This window comes from Ambystoma mexicanum, chromosome 1p, assembly GCF_040938575.1.
Source record: "Ambystoma mexicanum isolate Mex_15411 chromosome 1p, UKY_AmexF1_1, whole genome shotgun sequence".
Lineage (NCBI taxonomy): Eukaryota > Metazoa > Chordata > Amphibia > Caudata > Ambystomatidae > Ambystoma > Ambystoma mexicanum.
In genome coordinates this window covers 298,638,314-298,656,335 of record NC_090921.1, presented here as the reverse complement: position 1 = coordinate 298,656,335, position 18,022 = coordinate 298,638,314, and the positions used below count along the sequence as shown (strand labels likewise).

Below are 18,022 nucleotides of genomic sequence, written 5' to 3'. Positions count from 1 at the left end.
GTTTCCCCTGTTTGGGCTTTTTCAAGTCAAGAGTCCAAATCATACCGTCTTAAAATTTATATATATAAAATGCTTAGGTATCTTTCCGTACTCAGCTCATGCCATTTATCAGTGTTAGGTTGTCCTATGCTGTCCAAATGGCAAAGTGCACCTCTGTGTGCCCTTCCACTTCAACAACAGCTATCATTTTAATAAACAAGATGAGCATGGTTCTACACGGTCACCTTCACCCTCCACTTTCGCAAACATTCAGAATAATTTCAAGTTACTTCTTTCCACCCATACTTCACTTCACACAGGGCACGGCGATTCCAGTGTCTATGAACAGCTAATTACCGGCTCACCATTTCTTTCTCTAGCAAAACGCTGTAGGATGAATGCCTTCTCACAAACTAAAACAAAGTAGGCGCTGTAATTATGCTACTACGCAATCCTATGCCATCACGCGGACTCTGCAATGGAACAAAGTTGACAATTACACGTTTACAAAGACACATCATAGAGGCCTGTGTAATCGATGTGTTTAACTTAGATACTGTTCTCATACTGCGCACCCCTCTCATTCCATATGATACAAATATGCAATTTAAATTCAAAAGAAGACAGTTTCCTATAAGTTTAGCCTTTTCAATGACCTTTTAATAAGTCACAGGGACCTGTGCCCCCTTCCTGGAAGCGATCAGTGGTAATTTCAATATTTTAGAAGGGGGACAGAAGTGACTCTATAAATTAACGACCGATATTGACCTTTAGGATATGTTAGAATGGCGTCAGCTACGAGTAATATATATTTTGTTTCAAGATTCCTTACGATATCAAGCTGTTTGCGAACATGTGCAATATTATCAATGTGTGATAAGTCTTGTAACAGGGCTGGTTCCCATGAGCATTATTGTTAAGTGGTTCGTGCTGGTACATTAATCGACCTGTAGGCAAGAGTTTCCTCTGCCTTGATGAGCTCAGCTGTGTGTGGCTTCCGTTCATCAAAGAAAAGCCTGGAGAGTTCAAAGTGCCTATGCAAACTGAAGTAATCCTTACCAGTTTATGACGATAGTAAACTTGGTGCATTATATGTAAGCTTTAATTTTTTTTGTGAATGGAGCGCCTGCATTGGAGTGTTTTTCTTGACACATGCACTTTGGTATACGTTGCATCTGGCTGTGTGCTACTTGCCACACCGCTAGCTGCTCCGTAGCACTTCTAACACTCTTAATCAGGAACAGCCCTATGGTCTGACAACCACTGCTAGTTTGAATCATTTTAGTGACTATAGGGGGTTTCACATGGTACATAAAGAGAGTTATGCCTGTTACTTACATGCAATGCGATTTTGCTGGATTTGTATTACAGATTGGGGGCAGTGGTCGGAATTACTGATTCCTCGACTACCATCCGCGATGTTTCACAAACTCTACATATCCTCCAGGCATCTGATTTGGACATGGGTGGGGATATTTTAGAATTCTATGAAATGTGCATGTTTTTTGCAAGTGCTGCATTAACGATTGTTTGCATGTTGGGGTGCAAACATGCAGATAAAATATGGGGCCACTAAAGATTTCTGTGCATTATTACCATCTCAACATGCAAATGAACATTGTATGCATACGATTGCTAAAACCTGAGTCTACGCATAAGCGGGCCTCCCAGTGCAATATAGGGGCTTTTCCAAAATGAGCACCAAATTATTATTATTACTTTTAGGAATTTAGAGGGCAAAAAGAACAATAACAAAAACCTTAACAGCAGTTTAAATACAAGCCTTTAATAAACAACAAACATTCAGAATGCATTGCACATTTCAGATAGATATTGGCTTCTCTCACATGAGCTAGATGCAGAAGAGGACCCTTATGCCAAGCTTCACAATGCCATCAAGCTTCTTCACACACTAAATGGACTTCGAGCAGATTTCTTTACACATTGCAACGTTTTTCACATTTTTAGACAGAATCTGCTGAGGTGCTCTTCTAGCCCTGTGCCCCGCTTCCCAAAGCAAGACCCAGGATGGATCCCTGCGCTTCTCAACACGGTTCAAATAAGGATCGGGCCAGACAATCCTAATTAGCAACTAGCAGAGATCCGAAGTTGCCCTCATGGCTATGTCATCCAGTCCGAGGTTTTCTTTGCATGCCGGTACTTGTAGTTTCAATTTTCACACATCCAAGACTGCAAGTTTGAGAATTTAAATGAGAAGACAGTACAACATGAACTTCCTCCGCAACCTGCCATGGGGTAATTTAAGATCTCTGTTCTAACACACAGTCGCCATCACCCATGCATGCAAACTCACCGGGTGATTTTCAATGCAGCGAGAAGCAGATATGGAGTGTGGACCGGCCCTATTGAGCACAGGATATCCTTTCAGATGTTGGCTTACTTTCAGGTTTGCAGGAAAATGGGCAACCAGTTCTGCTCATTCATGCACCCAAATGTATGCTGGAACATGTAGTCCCACATCGCCCCCTGATTAGGGGCATCTTGGGGGCAGAACAAGCCACAAGTCTGGACTTCTTGATTCCCAAAGGACCAGAGCAGCAGGGAACCTAAAGCATTGATTGAACAATGTGCCATTACTGGATATTGTTTCTAACAAGCCTTTCTCATTATTATTATTTACCATTTTTCATGCAGGGGCAAATAAATATGTACGAAAGGATGGGTCTGCTTGAGGGAAAGCAGGGCGAGGATGACACGTTAGTCCACTCACTGCTAAGGGGAGAAAGGAGTGTCCAACATGGCGCTGCTTACCTCTCTGTCCAGTTAATCTCTTTCCAGTATTGCCAGGAGTCAAGGACTTGGGGTGACTGACAATGCTATAGAATGGGATTTTAATAGTATAAAGCGTACACTAAGATGGGGGGGGGATGTCCACAGATCAACAACAGACAGTACCCACCAGACTAAAAAGCATTATCTCCATGGCATGCTGGGAAATCAAAATAATTCCTAATCAGGGTTTTTTGTTTTCTGAAAGGCTGGTAGGTCTACAACCAACCACGTATCAGGAAGTACTGTGAAATAACCTGTCTTGTTCTCCTACCCTTGGATAGGGAGCCAATCAGAAAGTTAACCTTACCAGACACAGCTTTCTAATTGGCGCAGCCGGGTAGCACAGAGAATTGGGGCCGGGAAGGCTATTTGTCAACGTTAAGCACTAAATTAGAATCTCTTAACTAACCTTTAGTAGCTACTTAGTAGCCCCTACTTGACTGCAACATATAGATTTTCTGACTAATCAAACTGCAACACACACAGAAAATCCAGAAATATAAAATCCATTGGCCCCTGAAAATGAACACTATCGGTTGCACCAATTTAAGGAGCAAATAAAACATGAAAATCCAGACTTCAAATGTTATCTCAAAAGGTAAAAAAGCACTTGGGGTATGCTTGGGTTTGTGTTGGTCAAAGGAAGGTGAGATGAGAAGTAGGAAGGCTCGTTGTGGGCAAGAAGGGGTGAGGGCCAGGTTTGTGGCATGGAGCGGGGGCTTGGGTATGTCATGCCCCCTGCCCAAAAAATGACTGCTGCAAGTGAAGGAGGACCCAACCTCGTATCCTCATTGGCCTATGACATACCTCCCACAAGTATCGATCGTGACAAGAACTCTCACCCACAGAGAGGGAGGTAGCATATGTGGGTGACACCAGAAAGGAAGGGGCGGGGGGAGAGCAAACCAGTGAAGGACGGGCGTAGCCTAATGAGGGAGGGATAATCCAGTTTGTGAGGAGTGCGATCTACTCATGGAAGGGTTGATGCCTACCAAGTCCGGGTGTAGTTTATTATAGAAAGACAAGGTCTGTTGAAGGTACCTTATGTTCTAATGAGGTCTGATGTGTTCTAGTGGGAAGAGGGTGTGGTCTAGTAAGAGGGGCATTCTAATGGGACAAGAGTGGTTTAGGGTGTGGTTTTTTTATGAGCATTGCATAGTGAAGATACGAGTACATTTACCAGCGGCCTGCAACTTACAGCTCTCCAGATGTTTTGGGCTATGACTCCCATGATCACTCATCATTGGCTATGCTGACTATTCCAAAACAGCTCGAGAACAAAAGAATGCAGACCCCTCTTTTAGAAGAAAGACCATTGTCTGGTGAGGATGGGAATCATTTGTACGGTAGGCCTTCGTTTTGTGGATGTGGCTGTGGTCTACAAAGGGAAGTATATGTCTGTTGCTCATGTCTTTGAATTTTGAGTCTGAAGTTCGGCGTTAATGTTCCGACAGGTGCGTACACTCTATGATTTCATACACTCAGTCATCAACTTGTTAAGTCAAGACACACCTTACTTTCTGGCTTTTCTTATATTAATGCCTTCCTCAAAATCCGAACACAGCCCCAGTGATAAAACATCTATGTGAACTTTTGAGCTTGCCCAAGTCCACACCCTCATCACACACCAGGAGCCTTCCCCTATCTCAGTTTATGGATTATTGAAACTGCCCAACACATTTCTTTTTAAGGATTGTCTAAATGGCCGGGTGTGCCCACTGCGGTAGCCCACACTAAGCCAACTTGGCGAGTCAGCCATGGACCATGATCAGAAGCTTCCGGCTTCTCCTTCCTGGTAATACTGGTATTGCTGTTGCCCTGCAAACTGCTCGGCGTCGGACTCTGGCAAGTCATTAGGGTTGCCCTGAGGGCAGTACTTAGGGTCGTAGATCTGCCTCCCAAGGCCAAATATCTGCCCACTCTGGTTGGCACCCTGGTTGTACCCCATCTGCAAGGACATGGATGAGTTGTCACACTTCTCTGTGCCTGTTTTGGTGTCGTAGATATGCCTTCTGGTCCCAGGGGCAGTCATGCCAACCTACAAAAAAACAAGATAATGTGGGTGAACATCGAGCTGAACTGAAGGCTGTTAGGAGGACTTGTAGGATGTGGTTGAGACTTTAGCAGATACTGTTAGTGTACAGCGAAGGAAAAGAAAATGTTAGTTATCTGTAACAAATTTCAGCTTGATGTCTTTTACAGAGTCACCTGATTTGCATAGTTCTGCTATTTACTTTTTATCTCTATAAATAAGTCCCCACATTTGTAAAAAACAACTCCAGACAGGCTTGAAGTGGAGGCATGTCTACAAATGGAAATCATGTTGCATTGGTTGGAAACATAGAATGCCCTGTGAGTCAATGTCCTCTCCACATGTCGTTCACATCAATTGAGATCAGCTCAATTTATGTGCCATTTCTGACTTTGTGCAGAGGTGGAACAGTTCATGTTTGCATCTATAACAAACAACAAACTGCATAAGTAAAATGTTATGTACCTGTAACAATACTTGTGCACCAATGAACAAGAAAGACACAGATACATCTACTCAAACACGGACCGGTAGGAGTTAGGAGGTCAATGGGTACTACACCTCCTACAGGATTACTAATTTCACCAACCTCACAAACATACACAGTTACATTCCTACAGCTACCTGACTACACCCTCCCACCAGGACTACTCACTTCATGGACACCACAGACGTAAACCATGACATTCCTACCGCAAGGCAATGGGAGAGCCCAATGGTACCTGTCCCCTACCTCTGCAGGACTACTCTCTTCACCAGAACTACATACATACACCATGGCAGGGATATGGGGAGGGCTATGGGTACATGACCTGCTCCCTGGCCAGGATTACGCACTGCACTAAAACCATCAAGCTACACCATGGCGTTCAGACAGGAAGGAGGTGTATCCGCATGCACTGCCCAACTGCGACCAACAGGGATTGCGCATCCCCTCACCAGACCGGTAAGAGATCAGGATGGACGATATGTGCCCATCCCACTTTACGGGACCTCTCATCTCAGCTATCCGACATAACCTATCCCACATCATCCTTACCAGAGCCCTCTACATCAGCAGGTATGCATGACCATCATCAGCATGACATGCTCCTGTAAATGGTAGAGGTGACTTGTATGCATATTCTGTCCCAGAACAGCTGGTTTCTGGTATCAGTTCACATGATGTATATACCCCTGCCAACTAGAGGCAGGATTTGGGTAAGTGCATTTTAAATAAACACAAAAAAACAGTAGTCTGTTTTCTCAGGGGGGCGTCTAATACTAGACTCGCTTATGATGTTAACCAAAGTCCCACTATGTCACACACTACCGCACTATCTCCAGGGAGGTGCAGGGTTGGAAATTGATGTTTTTGTCAATGAATTCACAGGCACTGCTTGGGGGTTGCACTTGCACAAGCTTAACACTTTGAGCAATGACCCTAAATAAGAAAGAATAGCAATAACAAATAATTTGTCTTTCTGGAATTCTATACAATAATTGCTACACTCATGGAATGTTTATTTCAGGCACACTTCAGGAGGTGAGCCACTGATTTAGTCTGTTCTTAAACACCTCAACTCAGCCTTTCATCCTTCTGAGGTTGATAAATGAGTACCAACACCAGTTGGGTAATATCGTATGTATATTTGTTCTATATAAAGCACTTAAGCGTAAGTGCTTTATAATAACATATCATTATCATTTGAACTCGGACGTCTGCTTGCATTCACAGTAATTTGGTAATATGGGCCTATACACACTATTAACAATACATATGGTGATCCATTCTTTTATGAAATGTATATCGCATTATAGTGATATCGTAACCATATTTTTCATAGTGTACTTCGTACCAATGCTATGTGATGCCCCTTCCTGTTTTGTCAAGGGGTGAAGGGACGTGTTCCATCGCTTCCTGTGATGTCACTTCTGGGTTGGATCAAATGACATCACTTCCTGGCATTTTAGTGAAATGACGTCCATGGGAGGTGGGTTAGAAATGTATGTATTTGTCAATGGATTCACAGGCACTGCTTGTGTCCTGTGCATCCTTTCTTTAATCTGAATCTAGACCAGTGTCTTCTAAATGTATTTTATGAACCCCAAGTGGCTGCTCCTTTGATATCCTGCAAGAATATCATATCTAAAAGAAAGCTGTCTCCCTGGTCAAGGGCACTCTGGATGTGCAATACCACGGTTACCCTAATTTTATGGGATTTTAAAGAACACTGTTTTGTTCCTCCTCTATGAAGACCAAGACCAAGTCTAGAGTGTGACCAGGTTTGTGAGTGAGGGCGTTTAAGATTATCTAAATCCGAGCACATGCATATTTTAAACCGTGTTAGAAGACAACCCATGGTCTTTAAAGCCCACCATTAGATTGAGGTTCCAATGATTAACAGTGTTATTAACAATCCTGTCACTTTCAGATTGTTCCAGAAAATCTGCAGTGTTGACCAGGATGAAGCAGTGATTGCCGTTGATCGCACATCATATGGGTATGAACTCGAATCGTCAGGTGAATAAGTTGATGCCCTGCGATTTCTTGTGTTGTCCTCTTCGATAGACAGGTTATTGCCCTACAATGTGTAGGGCAGGTCCATGTTGTTACATTCTACAATGCCTCTTGCCAAATCTTTCTTGGTAAAGGTGTTAGCCCTCGCTGCCTGCCAAGGTGTGACACATAGGGCCCGATTCATAGAATTATTTGCGTGGGGAATAGGGACCTTGTGCGCCAAAACGCGCGCAAATCCGTGTTTGTCGATTCATGGAACCAACTGCGCGGGCCTTTCTTGGGACTTGTGTGGAGCTCACGCAGGCCCAGAACCACTGTGTGAGCTGTCGAGAGCTTTGCGCGAGACCACTAAGAGCGTGGGTGTAGCTTGCGTAGAGGGCTGGGAAAGGGCCGGAGCACAGAAAATGGGTAAGAACATGCGAAAAAGTGGGCTTTACGAGGGAAGGGCCGCAGGCAGGCCTTTGCACGACCACATTTGCGCCAAAAGACACGTATTCACAAAACCACCCACGCAGCTTCTCGGCAGAGAAATGGCCATGCAAGTCCCTCAATCACTACACCACCCGAAGGCAGACATAAGTACACTTGCGCATAGGTTGAACCAATACCTTGTCTGTTGATATACCACTTGCGCATAATGTTTGCAGTGCGGAGATGGGTTTGCATGTCGGATTTAGGGGTGCGTGTATGCCCCTGTGGTTCCGATCTAACTTAGGGGTGCACGTAAGCAGTGTAGTGGGGTGCAGGAACGGTTTACAGGGGTTTGCATGCAGATTTTCTGAGTTAAGACTGAGTTACCAATTTTCATACGCATGTTGTCAGGGTGCCGGCAGCAGTTACGGGGGAACCTGCGCAGTGTCCCCAAGACGCAGGCCTGCTTGCGGGGGACCCCACCGACTGTTTGAAGGGTATGTGTATTCGCGCCCGGGGGAGCACGCAATGGTAGCTGTTCTGGCTGTTTATTCTTTATGCTTTGTGCGTGGGCGTGTCGGGGGCGTTCCGGCCGTGACTTTTGATTGCGGTTACTTTGCGCAGTAAATGCCATTGTGTGGTGCGCATTTGTTATTCTGCGCGCAGGCTCCCGCAGTGTCCTCCTGTGCGTGCGGCCCTTTGATGGATTCCTGCACACATTTCCATGAATCGGGTCCACAGCCTTTTGGTCTCTCAAGATTGCCTTGCTCTCCCTGCATATTCTTTTGGTGCTCTTATTGAAGGTATGGAATGCATCCTCATCTCTGCTTATGATTATGGATCTTTCATGTAATATTAGAAAAACCTTGTTGTTCTGAAATATTGTATGTGGTTTATTCCCAGATAATGCTTCTCTTTCATTGACTGAAGTGATCACCACCAACACATCACTTTCCATCATGGAGGATCAGTTCAAATGGTAGTCCCAGTAACTTGGTCAAGGCTATATTTATCTCTTATTGTGGTCAGACATACCTAGGCCTGCATCACTGGTACCCACTGGTACCCCAAAGAGTACACCAAATAATGAAGCAAAGCTTACTCCGATTGGGGTATATACTACTCCTCAACACGTCAGGCCTAACAGGTATGACAGCACTTTCACTACGTTACGATCTGTCATTGCTATTTCTCTTTGCAGATACCAAATCATGACCCCACGAACCTCACCCACCTGCCAAAATAATACGTTCTTGTTGTAGGTCTTCTAGTTTCTTAGAGTGTGCGCATACACTATAGCGGTAAACTCAGTACCCCTAGAACTACTCTGCTAAATGATGTCTGCTGTGATTGGGGCAGATGGTCTCCTTCAGACGTGTTACTAGTCTGGACTCCACATGTAACTTCTCTGTGGCTGTAACCACTTGAGAATAAACCTCCATTTCCTGCTATTGGATTCAAAATGATCTTTGAGGCCCTGAAAGGTCTGAAGTGATCTACTTGCCATTGTGTCTCTGGCAGTCCCTTTCTCTCTGCATTAGCAACTTTACATTTGATTCTTGTTTTGGAGGTTTTCTTGCATATATAATATATAATAAACGGCATACACTCCCATATAGCAGTAATTAAATAAATAAAATATGGGGACGCAATCAAGCAGTACAACAAAATCAGAGAGGGATCTGGGCAATCTGTGTATCTCCTAAATCTATATTGAGGGATGTCCTGCTTCCCGCCCATTTATCCGGGCACACTTAGAGATCCTACCACACGCAGAGCATTCAATACACCAGACCACTCCTGGGGATCAGCCATTTTCCGATGGTGGCGAAGTGAACTTGTCACACATATTTCTGGTCCCCGCCACCTCCCTGGACTTTTCCTTTGTGCTTCCTTTCTCACCCTCCTGGAATTGTGTTGGTGCAATTCAGTGCTGTACAAAGAGCAGGCAATCCAGAACATTGAGGCATTTTCCAAACGTTCTCTGCTATCTGCCACCTGTTAACACAATTATGCAACTGCAGCCCAGGGAAATGGGGTGGTGTGTATATTCTGATTACTCCCACCGGAGCACTGCAACTGCATTAAAGGTTCTGCACAATGTCCCAGGGATCCCCATAGGTGTTCTGGCAGGACCAAATGACTGCTTGGGCAGCAGTCGCTAGGCCATATTCTCAGCAGAGAACCTCCTACATACTGAGGGCTACCCTTACTCAGAAGTGCCTTCAGGGTCGCCCACTTATCCCTACCATAGAAGTGGTGATTTCGGCCCCTACAGGGCAGACATTTTGGCACACATTCTTCTTGGAGTATTTAAACTCAAATTAGGCCCAACTTTTGCATAGAGGTATTGATCCCTTCAAAAATCTGACTCATGGTATCAGAACCAGGAAGAGATAAATGATTTGGAAATACGCGCCGGTCTAACAGACTGGGACCAGCAACCAGCCAGCAGAACACTAAGAGAATGGGACAGCCTGATATCGACTTTATTTGAAATTGATGATCTCTAACAATAGCTACGGGGCCAACAAGTCTAAACTGAGCTCAAATATTCCAAGAAGTTTAAAATCATGATTTCCAGCATTAGCTACAGGGTCAACAAAGCCTAATTTGAGATTAAATACTCGAAGATGAATACACACGCACACAGCAGGGATACTCAGATAACAGATAAAATTGCCTTGAAGACGACCAGGGGGTCGAAACACGCGTTGGCTGTTTCGATATCAGAATTAAACATACATATGTATAATACATTGAGAGTTTTGTAATTCTATATTGGACCTTGAGTGGAAGAACGTCGGCGATTATAGCGCAATTATCAGGATCCTATGATCTAATGTAACTTTTCAAGGAAGTTTGGGGCTCTTCCTTATGCTGATACTGCTGCAGATAACACACTAACAGGACAGGTCATAGTGCACCCTATTTTGGTTATACCCCAATCTTTGTGTTCTGTTCCAAAGTGACTTTGCTTGATCTACCTTTTTAGGGTATGATATGATATGATATATGGCATTTATAATGCGCCTATACACAAGTTTTTCAAGGCGCGACGAGGCAAGGGAGGGGAAAAGAGTGGAAGACAGACAACGATCCTACTAGGCCAGGTGTCATTCAGATCGCGCAAGTGCGAGGGTAGGGAGAAAGGGAAGAGTGCCAGGGGGAAGGGAAAAGGGAAAGTGCAGTACATGGGAAAGAAGAATAAATACGATAAATAAAACTGCCTGATGGTGGCAAGTGCAAGGTAAGAGCAGACATAAGTGCTGGTAGGGGGACTGTAGGGATACAGAACCAGTCCTTAAGTGCAGGGGGTTGCCAGGGAGGCAGGGTAGGTATGCGAAATGCAGGACCTGGCCCCAAGATCAGAAAGGGGAGCCAGGTAACCAGTGATTCGGCAGGGTATTTCAGCAGGGGAGAGAGGCAGAGAAAGCAGAAGCAAAGAGGAAGGTTTTGAGGTGTTTCCGGAACCAGAGATAGTTCTCCTCAAGTTTCAGGGAGGCAGGAAGGCTGTTCCAGAGGGAGGCCCCTGACAAAGAGAGAGATCGACCTCCAACTCGTTGCTTGGAGAAGCGGCTAACCCTGAGGGAGTTGGAGGCAGATGAGCGAAGAGCCCTAGACGGAAGGTGTTTAGGAAGAGAGTTGAAGGTAATGCGGCCCCAGTCCCCAGAAGGCCTTGTGGATAATGTAGAGGGTTTTGAACTTAATCCTTGCAGCCACTAGGAGCCAGTGCAGAGATTTCAGTCCTGGAGAGATACGATCCCTGGGCTTGAGGCCAAGGACAAGTCTCGCAGTCCTGTTTTGGATAAGTTGCAGAGAGCGGAGAGTAGAGGCACACAGATTTAGATAGATGCTGTTGCAATAGTCCAGCTTAGAGAGAACCAGGGCTCTGGAGACGGTGAGCTTCTGGGGGAAGGAGAGGAGAGGAAGAATACCTCTGAGGAGGTGCAGCTGGTAGTGTGACTTGAGACGTCGGAGATGTGAGGAGAGAAGGAGAGTGTGGAGTCGAAGATGACCCCGAGGTTTTTAGCCTTGCAGGTGGGAGCAGGGAGAGGGCCAAGAGAGGCCAGCCAGAGAGCTGAAGGGAAGGAGGGAGAGGGTGTGCCGATGAGTAGAATCTCGGTCTTACTGGCATTAAGGCAGAGGTCATTGGCAGCACACCACTCCTGGATAGCAGACAGACAGTCAGAAATGAGGGAGGAGAGGACGAGGCCGAGGGTAGCCTGAAAATGAGCTGGGTATCATCCGCATAGCACTGAAATCTGGGGCAGAGAGCGGCGATGCGGTTGTACAATGTAGTCCATAGTCTTACGTAATGTCTCCCGAACACCCAGACAACACACTGCTCGTTGTGGCCATTACACTGGCAGTTAGGCACTATACAAATGTCACATAACATATCAAGAGAAGAATGGTGGCCAGAAATATGGCCTACCAGCATCTCCCAAACACTGAAGCCGTGCTCTCCATTGAACATGTGGATCGAATGTGTAAAAGGCGAGCGGAAGCATCATTTCTAAAGCACATTTTCTGTTATTGTCGCAAGGACCATGCATTCTGGTCATGGGTTGCAACTTCAGTATAGAAAGACTGAATTCCCATCTATTTCCAAAAGACTACATGTGACATGGGTCCATTATCTGTTGAGTTACCCTGCAACTGTCCACATCCCAAAAATAACATACAGTTTAATAGCAGTACTTGTAAAAAAGAACTCAATAAAAATTCGAAAAACTGGGTTTACAGCCAAACAAAGTATGGGGCCTATCTAAGATGGAAAAGGTTGTGACTAGAAATCAAGCAGGGTTTGCAAATTTTCGACCCTTAGAAAATGTTCTAGGCAAAGGGATCGGGACCACATTGGGAGGACAAGGGGGTCATTCCGAGTTTGCCGGTATTCTTGTGGTCAATCCACCAGGATACCAGCAAACGGAACCAACCATTATCGACGCCTGATATCCAGGTATTACCGGGATATTTCAGGTGCTGGCAACGACGGTCCTTTCCCGATTGCCAGTCATACCGGCTGTTTTTTACCGGTGGGGGCCTGATTTACCTCCGGCTCTTGGCTGGAGCAGAACAGTTATAGAACAGCTACTCATTGAATATGTATATTATCAATGCATTGCATGTAACAGCTCTCTGCTACCCATGGCTTCCGCCGACCCCCATGTAACCAGGGTCCCATCTACTTAGTGTCCTGCCTACTCATGTATGTAACCCTATTTATTGTCTTCACCTCTGATTGTATCCTTCTGCCTTCACATGTATGTAACCCTAAGTTCTCACGCACCCAGCTACCTCAGGGTTTGGTGTGCGATATAAATAATAAACAAATGCAAATACAAAGTTATATCTCATTGATATGGGAAAAAAGTATCAATTTCAAGAGAGTTACATCTTCTTAAATATTTTGCATATATTCTGTATGCACACCCCCTTCCTCTGCTTGGGCTTGGAAAAATAATGTTTGCTTTGTACAATTATGAATCAGTGGAGGCAGGAGTTTGGTTACAGTGCGGTATGAAGTTAGAGTATTTTTTTTGCAAGGTGGCTATCACATACAGGGACATTTCCTAGCACCCCTCCGACGCAAAGATAAAGCGAAGATGGAACCTGATCTTTCACAGGTTGAAGTGCTATTCAGATCAGTAAAGTGCAAAAGGGGCGGCTAAGGGGAAGCACTGGATACATTTGAGTGCTGTCTCTACCGCAGAAGCGATTGGGGTATAAGGAAGGGTCAATCGCTTAACGGTACTGGGGAATACTTGCACTGTTCTTTTCTTCTGTGATCCGTGGACATGCCAGGTAGAGGATAAATCGGGGCAGTAAAGGTGTCATCACTGAAGTCATAGGATTTCTCGAATGGGGAAGTGCAGGTGGTTGTCTAACTCTCTGATGACCACTGGTATACTCATCCAAAGTGCTGACCCAGCTGTTGCAAGATGTCACGCATTCCCACACATCTCTAGTCAGAGCCACACGTACCCGCAGTCAAACTAAAATGCGCACATCCACTCTCAGTCCGCTGTCATCCATAGTCATGCATGCACACATACCCTCAACAAACCTTATGTATAATTGTTCTTTCATAGCGCGCTTAATACCGGAGACCAGTTTCTAAGCACGAGACCGGGATTCAAACCTGTGTTGCTATGCGTTGTCTTGCTTCCAATACCAACACGTTGCCCCAGGGCTATCCACCTGTGGTGCCCGCCCTGGCGTCTTTATCCTCGCTGGGGCCTCCATCCAGCGAGGACCAGTGGGATCGATCGTCAATGGACACAGACCCTTTCATTGAGCCGTCATGATTTCACCATGCATGCACGGCGGCCCGGCTCCCATGTTCCGCCCATACCCAGTGTTTACCAGCTTCAAGGATCGCCATGTCAATGACTACGCCATGTTGCCGGCTTCGTTGTCAAAGGAGAAGGAGTATTTAAAGGCCTCTCGCCCTCAGCTGTGAGCATCTTAATGCGCACAGCCTGTTCACTGCCTGCCCCTTTAGTCCTTTTCTGTTTGCCTGGAACCGCCTTTCTTCTGGTTATCCTGTTCCTACCTGGTTTCCTCCTTTTCCTTCTTCTTCATCCTCCCTCTTTTGTTCTGGTCCTTGCCCTCTTCTGCCCTGGATTCCTTACAGTTTCCTGTTGGTGTCAGCTCCTACCCAGGCCTTCATTGTTGCCTGTCTGTTATTTATTTATTCTTATATGTAGAACGCGCAGCAGCCCTGGGGCATTGTGGCGCTTGTTACAGAGAGTGATCATCACTTAGTTACATATAAGAAACATACAGGCATACTTATTGTACAATTTGCATAGACCATTTTGTAAAAGCATGGAGATAGGGTGGAGGAGGGGAGGAGTGGGAAAGTAGCGAACGGTTAGTTAAAGAGTGCAGTTTTAAGGTTTTTTCAAAAGTCATGGAGAGAAGTTTCTGCTGAGGGCAGTGGGGAGCGCATTCCAGAGCTTCAGGTCTAAATATGGGAAGCCTATCCCTCCTGCTTTAGCCCTGTAAATGTACGGTACAGTGAGTTGGTTAGTGTAGCATGTTCTAGTAGGCCTGCTAGAGATGGGTCTGGATAGTGTGTCTGAAAGATAGAGCGGTGCTGTGAGGTTAATGCATTTATTTGTAGTCGTGAGAATTTTGAATGTGATACGGTCTTTGACTGGGAGCCAGTGAACAGACTTTCTTGCTTGTGAGATGTGGTCTCTTTTTGGAATGCTTAAGGCTGCTCTTAGTGAGTTATGTTGGGTGATTTGGAGTCTGTTTAAGTTTTTTATAGAGGTGCCGGCTAGGAGCGCATTGCAGTAGTCAAGCTTGGCCCCTTTGGTGGCTCTAGCTATTGAGAGACAGTTTTCCTTAGATAGGAAGGGTTTTATGGCGTTAATGAGTTTAGTACTTAGGGCGGAGGCAGAGACAATAGCACTGACTTGCTTGTTCATAGACAATGTTGCATCAATGTGGACCCCTAAAGTCTTAACAGAGGATAGGACTGGGATGATGCAGTTGTCGATGTTGCGGAGTAAAGACAGTCTAGCTTAGCTAGAGTGGCCTTTTGACCAAGAATAAGAATCTCAGTCTTGCCCCTGTTAAGGCATAGGCTGTGTGTGGCCATCCACGCTTGTATAGTGGAGTAGATTTGCCTTAGGGCTGTAGGGTCTTGGTGATATGAGCCGGTTAATGGAAGTCGCTTCGGTTGTACTCCTGCCGCCTTCAGTCTTAACAGTCTGTACACGCCGAAAAAAAGGCAAGTGTTCTCACCTGCTCATTAGTCGCTACCATGACTGCCCCCTAGCGATCCGCGTCTGCTTCCCCCTTGTGGGTTCAGGGGGATCTGGGGCTGTGTTCGGCATTGTGACCCCTGGAACCATCTGTGGAATCTACAGTATCATTGGGAAGGAAAATGCAAATGTCTTGTGCCAACTAATCAAAAGTTGCTTTTTGCAGGTACCCAGATTCAAAGTTCTGCCGTTTGTGGTTCTGCTTCATTTCAAACAGGACAATTTGTTGGAACTCCATTCCTTAAACATGCTCTCCATGACCAGCTGATTCACTTGCCATTTGTTTTGCTGTTGTTCCACATTCCGGCTACTTTAGTGCATGACCTGAAAGGTTAGATTGAGTCACTATGTTCTGACACAATTGTCTAGCGGTCTAATATCAAAAGACATGGCGCACAACAAGCAATCCTTTTTGAACACTTGACATTGCGTGAAATATTTTCCTTGCTGCCTCTGGACTTGCGAGGCTTCCTGGGGTACCCCTTGTTCAGGTTCCGGCTTGACTTCTTTCTTCGGTTAGCAAACGTACTGCGATTATTCAGGTGCTTCCTTGTTAGTGATATCTCTCGTGTGCGTTGGTGAGAATGAATATACAGTAACAGTTTGTGACTGCATGCTGCACTTATCTCTCTGATGCAATCCCTTCTTCTTGTTCTGGGACGTCTTAAATCCTCCCCTTTACAGGAGTGCTGTAGTTGCGGGCTTGGCCTAGCTTTTTGATGTTTGCAAGGTGTTGCACCACGCATAGGTCTACCCTTTCCTCTTAGATGTTGTACAGAGGAACAAAGAGAAGCTTCTAGAGTTTGTTGTTGCTACTGTATGACTGCCCTATTTTGTAAAAAGGCTTCTTCTAGCTTTGGCAACGTCCATTATTTTTCCAAATGGCTTCATCTACTTGTTTAGTATGCTGATGACATGTCCTTGGAACTAAATCCTTCTGTTCTAAGCCAGGAAAGCCTGACTATTAATGGCCTGTTTAATTCTGCCTGCTGGCTTTGTGCACCTTGACTTGTACAGATGTGGAGGAGAGTTTGGCCTTCTTGCATCAACTTGCTGGCTTCCCTTGCTTTATCCATAGGCAGGTAGTGAATGATCACCAGTGTCCCACGTCACATCTGGTCCAGTGTGCTCTTCGGTCAGTTGCTCCGGTGTGTATGTTCCGTTCTGACCCCCTTATTAATCATCTTGCTCCCCTTCTCTGGAGCAGCTCGATGCAGTCACCAGATTCTTACACTTTCTTTTTGCTATGGTGGAAATGGCCGAATCCATGCACGGTTGCAACATTACAAAGGTTGGGTACTCTGGCGTCAGTGTATATTTCTGTTGACCTCTTTCGGGATGAGCTGTTACTGAGCATTTTGCGTAACTGACCACAGTTACCCGGTTTCCGGGAACCTTCTGGAGTCCTCCTCTGAGTGCAGTGTTGTGATTGGAGGGTACTTATGGCTACCCTGCCCCTGACCTGGACCTTTCAACATTAGTGCCAGGTGACTACCTTAAGAGTAATGCACTCATATATAATGCACACATATTTGGCAGGACCTTTCCTTTTTTGAGTTATTAACTACCCTGCTCCCTTCTAAGAGTGAAACACATGATAGTCTTACAGGTCAATATAATTTAAGGGTGACACCACACACCACTGCTCCTGGCCCTACGTGACTGAGAACGGTAGAGAACGAGCTTCTCATTGCCAACAAGGCTGTTGTGTACATCTTCCTTCCCCATATGCTGCTTCCACTTTCTGGCAGCATAGCTATTTCGGTACGACGTCCATATGTCACCCTTTTTTTCCGCAGCACTTTTTGATGAAAAGGTTTTGCTAAAAAGAAAACATTGAAAGTATGGGGGCGATATGAGGGGTAGGATGGAGTGGTTTATAGGGAATAAATAATAGAGAATGGGGAGAACCCCTCAAATAAGAATTAACATAGAACCGCTACTTCTACCCACCTGCTGACTCAGGGTTGTATGGGCGTAAAGTCCTAACCCTATCTCTCCCTTGCCTGACTAAGATCTGTGTTGGGTTGGTCAAGGATCCCGCTTGGGATTCCTCTAGAGGGATGGGAGAGAAAGTTTTAAAAGCTTTGCATACCTTTTTATTCTTCTTTTTGGACATTTGCTCATAACTTTGGCAAGTCTGGTTTGCAAATCCAATAGTAAACCTGCCTTCAAAGTACATATTGTGGATCTTGGTGACTTTTGGGCACTAGGGCCCAATTCTTAGCAGAGCTGGGCTTGCTATGAACTTGGGACCTTGTTTTAGGTTTACCTTGCATGTCTATATTGGTTCTAAATTACTCTTTATCACACACAGTTAATTACAGTGTTGTTAACTGAAAGTTTATTGCTTAGAGTGTATTCTAGAGGCCAAATAAATAATTGCATATTTGTGTACATCTTCTAACTCGAAGTATTGGAGTGATCTGTGGGTGTCTCACTGTAGCCCAAGACCACCCTCAAACCCTCCTGAATCTAAGTCTAAGTGCCTCCTTCACGGGTTCTGTAAAAGGATCCTGCATT

At 45.3% G+C, this 18,022-nt stretch overlaps 1 protein-coding gene across 1 annotated transcript in view; it reads right to left on the bottom strand.

The window, feature by feature from the left end:
- Positions 1–1,744: 1,744 nt before the first annotated feature.
- The window catches only part of CNN2 (calponin 2), a 92,656-nt gene continuing 76,378 nt past the window's right edge, over positions 1,745–18,022 (bottom strand). The window contains exon 7 of the mRNA XM_069647401.1: positions 1,745–4,810. Coding sequence (XP_069503502.1) covers positions 4,541–4,810 — 270 coding nt within the window. The 3' untranslated portion in view covers positions 1,745–4,540. The remainder of the gene's footprint in view (positions 4,811–18,022) is intronic.